We start from the raw sequence: 15247 nt of genomic DNA, 5'->3' as shown, positions 1-15247 counted from the left end.
GCACCCCACCTGTGACATCAAGGCAGGGCAGGGGACCTTGGGCATGGTGGGCATCACTGCTCACCAACGTGCCCCCAGCCTTCTGACGCTTGCTCCCTCCACAGCCACTGAGCTGCGCTGAGCGGTGTAACAAGAAAGCAGCCGAACTTTAGAAGGCTGGTAGCTAATAAAAGGAAAACTGGTCAGGCTTAGAAAACCTTTCCTGACTTTATGCTTTTGGTAGGATTCGTGTAAGTCAGAGGGACCTTAACCCACATAAATATCTGTAAGATGACAGCATGCTCCTAGGAGCCCCAAGCCCAGGCTTCTGGTCCCAGCTTTCTGGTTTTTTACCTGCACAAGGTACAGGGCAGCTTTTCATCTACCTGGACCTGTTTCCAATTGGCTCTTCCTGCAGGGTCCTAGACTGCTCCAGCCAGCAAGGCCACGCTTTCCTTCAGTCCTCTCACTGCTCCCAGCCCTCAGGGTGCTCGACTAAAAGCATCTGTTACCAACCAGGCGGTCCTCCTAGTGTCTGGAGATACCCATGGAGTGACAGAGCCCTCAGCTCCATTCTGCCCCTGCTTGTTCTCCCTTGGGGCTGTTGGAGGGTCAATGGACGCATTCCAACCTGGGCTTTTCGGCCGTTGCCCAGAGTAAGTGCTCCATAAATGTTAGCGACAATCTCCACCAGCCATCTGGCCTCTTCTGCTCTTCTGCGATGCCTGCCTTCCCTCAGCCTGCCTTCCCTTCACCTGAGCCTCGACTCTCCCTAGTTCTGCCCAGGAGACCTGAGATGCCATTAGGAGGCCTCAGGACTTCTCCGAAGCTGCTCTCAGGGCTCCCACCATCCACACGTGCCCTGGAGCTCGTCTCCAGCCCCCATGCTCCAGGCTTCCCACCACTGCAGTTTCCTAAAGGAAATATTATCCACTACAATGACCACTCATGGTGACGTGGGCCTGTTTAGCAGTTCAGTTCCAGAGATGGGTTCGCCTTTGTGTGTCCTTTAGCCCCATTATGTGACTTCTACTTCACCTGAGCGGTGCTGTCCAGTAGCACTTTCAGCAATCAAGGAAACGCTGTGTCACCGGTACTGGCCAGTGCAGCAGCCACGAGCCACGCGTGGTTCTTGAGCACTTCCGATGTGGCTGGTCTAGTTGAGGAACTGCATTTTAAATTTCATTTAATTCAGTCACATCAGCTCCCTGAACTCAGGCAAAATGAAAAAAAATACCTTCAATGAAAGTCAACAAATGCCAGGGAGCCACTTCTAACTTTTAGGTTGGAAGCTCTTTAATCTTTTAATAAAGCCCTCAAATTTCTTCTTAGCTGACTGTTGCTTGGCACATCATTTTACTGGCTATGAGAACTGCTAGTGGCTTTAACTGCAAAGATTTAAAATGTTACTGGGATTCACAAAAGCTTTTAAAAGCTCTGTCCCGTCACGTGCCGCATAAGGACGGTTAGTCGACAGTAGACCCCGCGTGTGTACGTTTCTCCCGCCTGCCGCTCCTTCTCCTGAAAAGCGGCCCAGTGTCGCGTGTCTGTGTCGCTCTCCCTCCAGAGCAGTGAGGAGTCCATTCTGTGACCTCTGCCCATTACCTGGAGCCCCGGGCCAGGTGTTGGGGGCGCAGCACTCTCAGCTGGCCCAGCAGCGCTGAGCGCTCCAGGACCGGGACGGGGACCACGGCTTTGCTTTTGGTCTCAATACAGCCACGCATTGCATAACTGATGTTTCCATCCATGAGGGACCACACACCCAACAGTGGTTTCATAGATTACAAAGGAGCTGGAAAATTCCTATTGTCTACTGACATCATAGCTCAACCCATCACTCAGGTGTCTGTGGTGATGCTGGTGTAAACACACCAGCTGCACTGCTAGTCAAATAAAAGTATAGCCCATGCAATGTATACAGTACATACTACTTAACAATGATAATAAATGAATGTGACTTATGTATTTACTGTACTATGCTTTTTATAGGTATTTTAGAGTGTACTCTTTCTACTTATAAAAAGAAAGTTTGGCCCGACTGGCTGTGGCTCAGCGGTTGAGCATTGACTTAGGATCATTGATGCTTCTATCTCTTTCTCTCCCTCTCCCTTCCTTTCTCTGAAATCAGTAAAGATATAGTTTAAAAAAAAAATGAAAGTTTGCTGTAAAACAATGTATGGGGTTACCCTGGCAGAGGCCTCAGACATCTCGTGTTTACCATGTCTCTCTCTTTTTTTTAATATTTTTTTATTAACTTCGGAGAGAGATAGAAACATCAATGATGAGAGAGATTCATTGATCAGCTACCCCCTGCATGCCCCCCACTGGGGGTCAAGCCAGTAACCCGGGCATGTGCCCTGACTGGGAATCGAACCAGTGACCTCCTGGGTCATAGGTTGATACTCAGCCACTGAGCCTCGCTGGCTGGGAGTTTACTATGTCTCTTGATTGCATCATTTTCTCTTGTGCTTGATTTAGCCTCCTGTTGTTTTATAAATTTAGTGAAGCCTAAGTGTGCAGTGTTTATAAAGCCTACAGCAGTGCACAGTAATGTCCTGAGCCTTCACGCTCACTCACCACTCACCCACCCAGAGCAACTTCCAGTCCTGCAAGTTCCTTTCATGGTAAATGCCCTATACAGGTGAACCACTGTTTATCTTTTATACTGCATCTTTACTGTACGTTTTCTATGTTTAGGTATGTTTAAGTACACAAATACTTACCATTGTGTTACAGTTGCCTGTAGGATCAGTACAGTAACATGCTGTACAGGCTTGTAGCCTAGGAACTGTAGGCTACACCACACAGCCCAGGCGTGCAGAGGGACGTGCCATGTAGGTCCGTGTAAGTGCACTCTATGATGTTTGCACAGCATCGAATCTCCCAGGAATGCATTTCTCAGAATGCATGGCCATTGTTAAGCAGTGAATGACTGCTTAAATATTGTTGCTAAAATGACACATTTGTGAGTTACAGAGCAATGGCTATGCTCCATACCAGGTGGATCTTTTTCCTATTCCAAGGGAATTGATGCCAAAAAAAAAAAAAAGAAAGAAAAGAAATGGATGAAGTCTCTACTTCATGGCTCACTAAAATTAGGACCAGCACCACCAAGTGAACATCCTCCCAAAGGACCTTCCACTCTATGAAGATGTGCTTTTTGGTCAAAGAGCATATCTGGGAAACTAACATGAAAATATGGAATAGGCTGAACAACACTTTTGTCTCAAAGGGAAAAATCAATTAGCAAATGTTTGCATTAGGCTCTTCATACATGTCTTCACAAAGATAATTGTTCACTTTAACTTGGATGACTTCACTTTTTTATTTTACTTTAATGGCAGTTGAACAACATGGGTTTGAACTGCATGAGTTCACTCATACACGGATTTTTTTCAATAAATATTGTAAATGTATTTTCTCCTATGATTTTTCTTTTTTTAAAATATATTTTATTGATTTCAGAGAGAGAAGGCAGAGGGAGAGAGAGAAACATTGATGAGAGAGAAACATCAGTCAGCTGCCTCCTGCACGCCCCCTACTGGGGACCGAACCCTCAACCCAGGCATGTGCCCTGACCCGGAATTGAACTGGTGCCTACTGGGTCGACGCCCAACCACTGAGCACACTGGCCCGGCTCTTATGACTTTTTAAATAACATTTTCTTTCGCTTACTTTATTGTAAGAATACAGTATATAATATGTATAACATACAAACTATGTCTTAATTGACTATGTTGTTGGTAAGGCTTCCGGTCAGCAGTAGGCTATTAGTTAAATTTTGGGAGAGTCAAAGTTATATGTGAATTTTCAATTGTATGGGAGTTGGCACCCATACCCCCATGTTGTTCAAGGGTCAACTGGATAGCCATTGGTGATCTTCAGTAAATTAAAATGTGCCTGAATTTTCATGTGTGCATATGTACATTCTGCACGTGTGCATTACCAACAAACACACAGTCATGCTTACACTTTCTCATTTTTTCCAGCCCCAAATTGTCACAGGACAGTTCAGTTACACAATTTCTTTACAATGGAAGCATAAATATAGCCATAATTTCATGATATCATTAATTATTTTTTGCAGGTACTAACACTAACAGAATTTTAGTTTTAACTGTCTTAATTATAAAAAAATTGCTATGTCGTTCTTTTACCATTCTTTAGTAATTAAAATTTCAAAATAAGTCATTTTAAATAAGCTCACACACACTCCTACCACATAATAGCTCAACACCTGCTAGCTATGTGGCTCTATATAGTTACTTAAACCATCTAATTTCACTTTGTTTATACAATGAGGATAATTTGGGTACCAAATTCTACTTCATGGTATTGTTATAAATATATGTGTGTATATATTCACACACATATGTGCAAAACATATATAATATATATAATACATATATGTAATGAGCAAAAGCCTGGCACAGAATAAATTCCTGAAATATTGTTTAAGGTGTTGCTATTATATATAAAATATCCAGCATAGTGCTTGACACCTAAGGTGCTTTTGATGCTCCAAAAATGTTTCTTCATCATCACTTCCACCTCTCCTCTCCTCCTCCCTGTCTTTCTACCCTGTACAGAGGCCTTTCCCATAGAGCACAAGCCACTAGCTCTAGACTAAAACTTTACTTACCAGTTTTTTGAAAATAAAAATATATAACTTTACTTAACTAACACTAAACCTAAAATCCATCAATCTACTCCCTAGTTCTTGACACACCATGCCCAAACAGAGTAAGTCATTCAATAAAAAGAAAGCCCCCAGACAATAGTGTGGTGAAGGCCTGAGCAGGGGGTTGGGCGGGCGGTTGGGTGGGGTTAAAGGGGGGAAAAGGGGGACATCTGTAATACTTTCAACAATAAAAATACAATCTTAAATAAACAAAACCTGAGTGAAAAATGATTTGCTGTTTTAGCTTATCTGTTATTTATAAGTAATTTTGTGGGGGGAAAGGGCTTATTCTTAATGTCTTCCAGCTGTCATACAGATACTTTGATCTGGAAGGAAGCTGGGCCTCGTCTGACACAGTCCTTTTATTTTCAAGGGACAGAAACTGATGTCCCAGGAGTTAAGGGACTTGTTGCAAGCTAGTGACAACAAAAACAAGAAGACGGCTCTTGCCGAGCTCAAGGTCTGGCCTTGTGCATTGCGCCTGCTGCTCCTCTGTTCCCGCCCAGCCCTCCTGAGAATGAGTTAGGGGTGCTCACCTCTGCTTGCTGCGGTGCAGGCCTCCCAGGGGAGCATGGTCTATCACAGCGTCCTTTCCATCGCCTGTCAGTGGCTCCCTCAATTTCTTTTTACTTGAGATGGAGAAGCAATCTCTTCCCTTGAGTTCCCAGATTGTTAAGGACTTGAGTGGCCCAATATTAGTACTTTTCTTTCCTCTCTGAGTTTCTAAACCATCTTAGAGATGAGACTAATGGGAGATCCAAGTGTAGGAAGGGTGTCACTTTTTTTGCTGATAAACTCTCTGCTCATGCCCTGCCCAAGCCTAGATCTCAGAGCCAGCCGCCAAGAGGGACAGTCTGAGTCCACTAGCCCAAGGTGGCCAGGGAGGAGTGCAGAGCACACCCCATGCTTACGGTTGGGATTCTCTCCACCCAGTGGAGACACAGGGGCCAGTGGCTGCACCCTAGCAGTGAGGGAACTGTGGAGAGGGGTAGGGAGCTGGGCAGAGATATGGAGAGCTTAGGAAAATGCCTTCTCCAGAAACCAAAGCAGTAAGGAACAGGTTTTCCCCTAACAGATACCATTATTTTTTTCATTTACCTTAAAGCAGCATGCAGATTTTGTTTATTTTTTATAAACATAAGCATTTATACAGGAAAAAGTTAATAATTATTAAACTCTACTTATATTTTGCGATATTTAATCCAGAGCTTTGCCAACCTGCATACATACTTCATTTCGATGTTTGTGCAGTCACCGTGTACACATTGTTCTGGTTCCTGCTTTTGTACTTGACATTCTTTCAAACACATTCTTATGTATCTGCATCACCCACAGGCTCATTTCATTTGCATTTCTCTCATTCCTAGTGAGGCTATCCATTTGTCAAGTGGCACCTGGGACTTGGTTTTTATTTATTTGTACAAATACTCCTCATACTTGGAATAACAATTATTTCATTAGTTCAGTTTAGCTCATATTTCCCTAGTACTCTGGGCTCTTTTCTTATTTGGTTTATAGAATTTTATTTTGCAAATTAAAAATCGAAAAGTTTTAATAGTAAGTCAAAACTATCCATCTTGCTTTTCTTTTACATAATCTGAAAAATAAATATAGGGTGTCCCAAAAAATGTATACATACTTTGAATAATTATTAACTCCAATGAGTTAAATCTGAAAAGAAAGAAACATCAGTTGAGCTATCAGAAAAAAAGTGTGCATACCTTTTTGGGGGATACCCTGTATGTATGTGTGCAACACACATTTATTTATATTGTTTATTCTACTTTTTAAGTTTTATTTTTAGTTTTTTGTCTTTGAGAAATTTATTGAAGTAATGGTTCAATATGTAGATATAAAGCAATTCTTTATACTCACATTCAACTATTATTTATTAACTATGGAGTTCTTGTCCAACTAGAAATACATTTTTAAATATGGGTTTTTTTAATGTAAATCATAATGCATATTGTAAAAATTCAGATTCATTGGTGAGCTTATGTTTATAGTATAGTACTTTTGTTTTTCAAAATTAAAAATAATACTTTTTACCTTTACCTTCAAAGTATCATAAACCTGACCCCACTCAGAACAAAATGTCCGTCTTTCATACAACTTCTAAAAAGTAGAAACTGTTATTACATAAGAACCTGAAGGAATTCTAGTTGCCCATTCTTTATGGTGGCATCCATCTATTGAAAAGAAACAAAAAAAAACTTTAGTTACCTTAAGCTTTGAGAAAATTTAATTGATTAGAAGTTTATGCCCGTCACCCTAAGAGAGTATTCCTAAAGCAAAACAAGCAACAATAACAAAACAATAATTTTTTAAAACCGCAGGGAGTATAGTTACAGAGGTGACACCCAGTTATAGATGGAAGCAATTCCCAAGCGAGCAAACAAACACCAAAAATTCACATGCATCTTTTAGGCCAATCTTTTGGGACACAACTTTTGCATTAATCACACTTCTAGAATATTTAAAAATTCACTGCAAGACAAGATCCTCCTCTAATATGTGGCCTCCATCTAGTCTGAGCACATGACTTCTGTCTTCCTTCGCCCCTTATTTTTTTCCATCCACGTCTCAGGGCTTCCCTTCTCCCTCCGGCCTCTTTTTCCCATTCGCGCCAGCTGGCTCACACTTGTTTTTGTCTGTCTGTTTTTCCACGTTTCTTCCATACACCCTGTCCCGCTCTACTCCCCGAGGCGTGTCTGCTTTCTCCTTAGCATTTAGCGCAGTGCCTGCCTGGCTTATGGGGGGCGGGGCGGGGCGAAGCTCTAGGGCTTTGGAGGCAGCAGACTGGTCCCCAGTTTCTACACGTATGAGGAGCTAATAGAAAACGTCTGCCTTCGTGGCAAAAGCATTGTGAGGGCCAGCAGTCTCTGGTGTGAGATGCGTGTGGTGATTACAGGCTCTCGACGGGTGTTGAACAGCTGCGTGGACTGATTCACTCTCACCTCTGCCTACATTCTCCTTGACTTGGCATTGACTTGACTGGACCAACGTCTTCGTTTGCTGTGCCACACAAGACGCGGAGGCTCAGGCGGGCACAACGTCCGTGGCCAGTTCTCTATCTTCCATCCACTTCTGCAGTCTCTTTTCTGCCACCTCTGTGACCTGATTTTACCTTGTTAGATCTGTCTGCATCTGACTCACATTTTACTTCTCCACTCTACCCAACCGCTCTCTCCAGTCGCATTGTTGTTTGTGACAAGCTCATGTTCGTGATCCATGGGTAGGCAACGCTACCTCCTGCTTTCCTGTCCTCTCTGAGGTTGAAACCAACCATGGCTGTTCCATGTTGGCCAGATGAACAGCATTTCCTGCCCTAGACCTCATTATGAGCAGGCAATCCAGGTTCTCCTCCTTGCGCACCCAATGGTTCTCAAAGTGTGGGACCCTGGCCAGCAAAGGCAGCTTTAGCATCACCTAAGACTTTGCTAGACATGCACACTTTTCGCCCCACCTCAAACTTACGGGTCAGAAACTCTGGGAGTGGGGACTAGCAATCTGTGCCTTAACTGCCCCCCAGGGAATTGTGACCCCCGCTAAAGTTTGAGAACCACTGCCCCAACCCATCTGTTCTCTTCCCTGCATCTCCCTTCCTCCTGTTCGTGCTTTACTAATTCTGGTGGGACACATCTTATGGTTGGAGGTCATTGTGTGCCCTCTTGAAAATCATCATTACTGTTAATTTTAGAAGATCGTGTACAAGAGATGGTGGTGATCTAGATAGATAAAGGTACAAGTAATCCAGAAGACTCAATCAGGAAAGTTAAATTCTTCTGGGAAAAGGGTGTTTTTCCAATAGTGCTACTAAAATGATGCTGGTAAGGGTGCTGACACACAGTGCTGTAAATAGTAAAGGGACATGCAGACCCTTAATGGGCTTCAAGGTAATCGAACTTGGAGTCACTGGCTAGAAGATGAGTGTATGAGGGCCATTACATTATGTATGTTCAAAAACGTCATAAGAATTTTTAAATAACAGCTACTTAACAATGACAGCATCATTCAATGCCTATATTATATGAACCCAAATAAAATATTTTTTACTTCTGTCACTACCAGTCTTGGTCACAGATGATATTAATGAATTTTTGTACATATTGAATGGTTTTAGTGATTTCTACTATATATATGTATATATGTGTAGTATATATGTAGATAGATAGATACATAGCTAGGTAGATACATAGATAGATGAAACATGATTATTAATGTTAATGTTGAAGAAATGGCCAAAAGCTAAGAAATTAGTGTGATCTGTGCACTGCTGTTGTGTAAATAGAAAAAACCCTTTAGAAAGACAATTTCAGAAGATCCAGGTATGTGTCACTAGACATTAAATTATTAATACACATAAATTTCATTTATTGGGATCTCTTCTAAAGGGGAGAATTCTAATTGCAGAAGAGATTTTATACTGGTCAGCAGAGCTCTCTTTTTTCATAATAGCATAAAACATTTGAAATCCCTTTGTGAACAGTCATAAGGAGATAGCTAGATAAACCTCAGTATATTCATCTAATATAATCAAGATGATAATTTTGCAAATTATAATGCTGTAATAGTAAAAAAAAAAGACGCAAAATTTGATAAGATTGCAACTATGAAAAATATGCAGAAAATATGTACAGAGGCCCTGGCCAGTGTGGCTCAATCAGTTTGTCGTCCCATGCACCAGGGGGTCGTGGGTTTGATTCCTGGTCAGGACACATACCTAGGTTGTGGTTTTGACCCCTGGTCCAGGCACATATGGGAGACAACCACTCGATGTATCTCTCTCACATCGATGTTTCTCTCTCTCTTCCTCCCTCTCTAAACTCAACTGAAAAAATACATATGTACAGAAAAAGAAACTGTATCTGTTAGGGTGATGATATGATCAGTTTCTTATTTCTTCTTTTTTTCTCCTGTTTTTATTTTTTTCAATGGAAATGTGTTTTTAGATGTTATGACAGTGTAATTCCCAAGGTTGTTTCCTCTCACAAGGTTTGGGCCCTCTGACTTAGCAAAGGTACTTTTAATTCATAAGGAGCTAATTTTTTTTAGTTAATAGACCCAAGAGGAATGAGTGATATTGCCACTCCATTACTAGCAAAGCCTCTGGCACTAAGCTGGCTGCCTTGGTGAAACCAAGGTTCACAGAGTCTACAGTAACCCAACAGCAGCTGTATCTTTCTTCCCAGCATTGCTTCTGTGGTACTTAAACTGTTCAAATGAGCAGCAGTCATTGCCCCAAAGAAGCAGAACCTGGCAACAGCACTGAAACCCCTCCTCCACTGGTCATCTTGTCCAGGACTTTCATTACACTTGGACATCAAAGCTCAAAGTGGTTTCTGAGAGATGTATTAAACCAAATGGCAGCAGCCGGGAACTTTGAGCAGAGCTGCTCCCCACATCGGTGTGAACATGCTAAATTAAAGCATGCTAAGAGGCATGGGGACCATACAGTATGGGGTGTTGATGCAGCTAGGATGGTCCTTCCCATCCTAAAGACCCTCAGTTCAGCTGTGTGCTCTCCATGGCGCTAGCTTTGGAGTCTGCACTGCTCTTCTGTTAGTGAGGAGCAGTCATCATATTGCTAGTCACAGTTATAATAACAACTCCTGCCACTTGGCACAACAGAAAGACCAAGTGAAAAAAGAAAGAAAACAGACAACCCTCTTCGAGTGGCCATGCTTCATATTACCTGCCTCAGATGACATTTTGCTGTTCGTTATGTTTTCTCTGTTTATCGAACGAATATTCAGGTCAAATATCATATGTCCTTGAACCATGTGCTCTCTAAGGCCTGTTAGGTCGTGGGTTAGTCTGTTGAACATACATTTCATTGGGCCGATTCTAACTGGGGGGAGGGGAGCTAGCAGAGGATCCTCTGTCACCCCATATCATTGTGGATAAAATTGAAGCCTTGGGAGGAGCAGAGCCAAAGGAAAGGATTATTTATCCAAGTTTAACCTCGGAGTCATTTCACTGTTTCATTGGCTACAGTGAATCATCCTTCCAGATGGAAGGCAGGTAATTGCTAGTTTCTGTGTTTCTAGCGGAGTGTCACTTAAGAGCCTTTCGTCTGGATATTTACTCATTTTACTGGAACAGCTTTCAGTCCTTTAAAAATTAATTTGACTTTAATGTCTAGTAATCTAGGACTCCCCTGTGCTGGGATGAAATGACACTGGGCGGGTTTTGATTTGGCAAATGGCCATTGTGCAGGAGCCTTTGGTCCTGCAGTGGTGTTAACTAGCTGCCCCTCGTTTCGCTGAGCTTTAGGCCAGATCTGAGTCTGGCTGCCCATGTTTCCGGTGATCACTGGGGAGCACTGGAGAATTCAGGCACTTCCCAGCATTCTTGGCTGCTGCAGCCTTTCAGCTGGGATTTGGGCAGAGGCAGAGAGAAGACTGGATGAGTTTTTCCTAGGACCTTAGAGGACCACGCTCCTGGCACTTGTTGAATGATACGAAGCCCTTTATTCCCTAGGAATTTCTAATCCTGGTGTTCCAATCTCTAAGGCCTGCTCAATCCTTCCAAGTTTTCAAAAATTATGAAGAAAAATCAATTTTTATTCACTTTCATTAAAAAATAAAGATAGACAAAATATGGTAGATTATGGTTAGAATGGTGGAGAGAAAACAGGCAAAATGTTCTAATGATCATTGGAAACTGTTGGCCTGGTGGTTAGATGCCACATCTCTAAAAATAAAATAAATGTGTTAAAAGCAAAAGAACAAGTGTAGATCTTGATGAAGTTTGCTCAAAACCATCTAACTCAGCAGGCCACAGGTGTCCCCCGTCCCTGGGAGGCAGCGTTGTCTAACTCCACACTCTCCTCTCTCTCTCGGACAGACGGGGAGCTCTCCATATCCAATGAGGATGACTCCCTGGAAAATGGACAGTCCCTGAGCGCCAGCCAGCTATCTCTGCCTGCCCTGTCCGAAATGGAGCCAGTTCCGATGCCCAGAGACCCCTGCTCATACGAGGTGCTCCAACCTTCAGACATCATGGATGGGACAGGTAATGCCCTGGTAGAGTTGTAGCACAGGTCCAAGCATGTGTCGTTAGGGATCTTTGGTCTGACCTCGACTGGGGGTTCCATTGTGAACCATCCTGAGCATAAGACTCTCCTGGAAATAAGGCTGAAATTAACCAGCTAGTACATAGTGTAAAAATTGGGAGTATATTTACAATTATTGTTCTATAGTGTTAAAAATATTTTTCTACCTTTAATATCTTTAAAAAGGTATATCTTGTTTTTGTAACATTGATTAATTCAAATGTCACTGTTTCGTTTTCTAACACGCATTTCTGTTAAGATCAAGCTAAAGAATCTTACACTTCTCTATGGTACCTATCTACTTCACCTGTTTGAAAGGCCCTGGCATGCCCTTTAATCCTAGTCCCAGTGTACCAGTTAATGGTTGTATCAATTTAGCAAATTGTATTAACTTACTGTATACAATCAATGTGTTCATTGGCCCTTAAATTGTTGACAATGTGCTGGTTTGTATCCTGCTGGCAGATGATTTTGATGCCATCTAACTGTCACTCCCTCTCTGGTCCAAAGCCCTCTGAGTGGCCAGTACTCATTCCCTCAGGAGGTTTGCAGAATGGTTCTCGTTAGCCTGAAGATGGGGCCCTCCCTACAGCCGGCAAGCACTGGTCCTGTTGTCAGGAGACAATACTGGGGGAAGGGACCTCTCGGAATATCTGGTGTGGGTCGAAAGGCCACGTCCTTTCTCCACGCCAGGCGCACAGTCTGCATGAGCAGAGCTCAGCTGGGAGGATGGCGGAGATGGTGTCTCACGAGGTCAGGTCCCAGGCTTCACTTTGGGACCGGGTGAGTCATTGCTCCCCAGGGTGTCCCACACGGATAATCACAGTGTCCCTTGAGACAGGGGGAGAATTTAGCACTCATGAGGGCTATTTGCAAGGCTTTGGTGCTGCAGGGAACACCGCTTCCCAGATCGGAGAGGAAGAAGGGGCGGAGAGGAGTCATTTCTGGCATCTCGTTGTGGCAGCGATGGGAGGAAGGAGGGCCAGCTGAGCTGCATGCCCCCCATCCGTCAAGCTGCGGGGGCTTTCCCAGCTAAAGGAGGGAATTTTTTTTTTTATCCACTCTTCCCTGTAACACTGAATCGGATGGCTTTGACTGGCACAGTGAGACCTGCCATGCCAGTGAAGTCACAGTTTCAGTCTGTCAGCTGCCTGGAGTCCTGGGCCGCTGCCCGAGAAAGCTCTTCCCTGGAGCCAGTCGGGGTCCCCCTCGAGGAACAGGAAGAATCAGCCCCAGTGCAGAGCAAAGAGAAATGGGGCGAATCGAAACTAGAACCCCGTCATTCTGGCGAGGAGGGGGAGAGAGGAAGGGGGAAGACAGAAAGGTGCTGACTCGAGCATCCTTCACTTTGTCCCTGTTTATAGGAGCCGCAGGGCAGGGAGGGGCCTGCAAGAGGCAGGGCGCCCCCTGGAGGCTGCACCAGCTCAGAGGGCTCCAGAACAGGGGGGGTCCCACCTGATGTCAGCCTCTAGGATGTCTTTATTACCTGGTGACCCACACCTGGGAGCAAGGACACGAGAGCCAACGGGCAAAAACAAGAATCGGCCCTGTCTTCCTCCCTAGCTAAGGGCAAACAGGCCCAAAGGAAGGTGCTGGCGCTTGGTGTCCGAGGGGGCTCTTCATCCCTGATCCATTACACCTGCCATCTGTGCCTTGTCACGTTTTAGATTATAAACGCCGAGGCTGAAGTGACGAAGCTTCGGAGAGTTTTGAGAACGTGCGTTCTTCCTTTGTCCCCTCCTTGGTCCTCCCGCCTCCCCCTTTCCCACCTCTGCCTCCCTCCTGTGCCCCGCGCCACCCGCCGCCCTTTACTGGGTTTCTGGCGTGCTCTCTAACTCCGCACCTACGTGACCGCCTGGCAGAGCCGCTGCGCCGCTGTGTCCCCGCCCGCGTCCCTGTCCTGTGTGCTCCGGCCGCCCGCCTGCACTGCATTTGTGTAAAATGTCTCCTGTGTGTCCTGTGGTTGTCCCCTCAGTGTCTGAAGAGAGTCCCTCTGCCAGTGAGTCTGGAGTCCTCCTGTCCCAAGATCCTTCAGCCAAACCAGTCCTGCTACTGCCCCCCAAAAAACCTGCTGCTTTCTCTGGAGACCATGAGGAGACCCCAGTGAAGCAGCTGCCCCTCCTCAAGCAGCCCCCCGCCCTGCCTCCCAAACCCACTGCCAGGATTGCCAACCACTTAACAGGTGAGTGAAGACGTCTCTGGGGGCGCGCGGCCCCCCCTTCCCTTCAAGGGAAAATCTCTTTCTTTTCATCTGAAGCCTGACGCTCCTCCTTGGCGAGGCTGCTCTGTGGGACGTGTGGGTGTTTCCGTGTGTGTCTTGGTAGTCATGCCTGGGTTTGTGTGTTTGTGTCAAGAAATATTCAACATACACCTACCAGTCATGTGCCAAGGGCCTTCGGTCATGTGTATCTGTAAATATGTGCATTGGCATCTATGTGACTAATTCAAGATCATTCGCCCATCTGGGTGAATTAGGTTCAATGTCAAAATCTTTGCAGAGATAAAGAGCAGTTCCTTGATCCCTTCATAATGAGTTTGTGAAAGCTTTAAAATTTTGTCTTTAAGTTGTTTATGAAGCCCAGCATATTTCTTCTATTAAAATTTGTATCTGTGCTGTTCTGGTAAAAAATTTTTTAAAAAGCAAAGACAATAATCAGTAAAGTATTGTGAGAAATACTTTTAAAAGAAAGTAAGCTTAGGAATGTTGTCCTAAAATGATTCGTGTATGGTCTTTTTTTAAAGTGTTACTTAACTAACGTACCCAAGGTTACAAAACCGGGCGTCTAGTAAGTTGCCCTTCCCCGCACATTAGCACGTGAATTGGGTGCCACTTGGATTCAAGCTGGCGGGGTATCAGAGACTGAAGATCTCAGAGGGTTGCTTCTCAGCCGTGATGGTACCCCACCTGACACTGACCGACTGCCCTTTATAACGTCTTTGGTATTCTTATTGTTTCTATTGACCTTTGTACATTTTTGTAAGATGGGTGGGGATAGAAGCTGGGAAGAGTATTTACTTATTTTATAATAGAAACACTGAGGTTCAAGAAAGTAGGCGCCATGTCCAGGGCTAGCGGGAGTTCTGCTGTAGAGCCGCGATTAGACTCTGTGTGTCCGGACTCCTAGTTCAGTGCATATTGTTCCAGGATAATGGGATGTCGCTCACGTGGTGCTGAGTTTCATTAGAGTCCAGCTTACACTTGGGGTTGTGTGAAACTGCTTCATCAATGTATGCGTCCCTCCTTGCAGATGTTCGTGGTTTAAAAGAGCAAATTTCCACCTAAAGGAACTGTTCAACACATTGATAATACTTTAGTTCAGTGCCCCAACATTTAAATGCATAGAAAAGCACAAACGAGAAGATGCTTTCATAAGCCTCCCTCTAAGAGAGCACCCCTGTCTGTCTATCTATCATCTATCTATCTATCTATCTATCTGTCTATCTATCTATCTATCTATCTATCTATCTATCTATCTATCTATCATCTATCTATCATCTATCTATCTATCTCTATCTATCTATCTATCTAT

At 44.1% G+C, this 15247-nt stretch overlaps 1 protein-coding gene across 1 annotated transcript in view; it reads left to right on the top strand.

Annotated features, from left to right (window-relative positions):
- The window catches only part of PHACTR1 (phosphatase and actin regulator 1), a 415578-nt gene that overhangs the window by 332718 nt on the left and 67613 nt on the right, over positions 1-15247 (top strand). The window contains exons 4-5 of the mRNA XM_087820639.1: positions 11510-11677; positions 13693-13899. Of these exons, the coding sequence (XP_087676765.1) occupies positions 11510-11677; positions 13693-13899 (375 nt within the window). The remainder of the gene's footprint in view (positions 1-11509; positions 11678-13692; positions 13900-15247) is intronic.

This window comes from Miniopterus natalensis, chromosome 9 (assembly GCF_054644295.1).
Source record: "Miniopterus natalensis isolate mMinNat1 chromosome 9, mMinNat1.hap1, whole genome shotgun sequence".
Classification (NCBI taxonomy): Eukaryota; Metazoa; Chordata; class Mammalia; order Chiroptera; family Miniopteridae; genus Miniopterus; species Miniopterus natalensis.
This window is presented reverse-complemented; position numbering and strand designations above follow the sequence as displayed.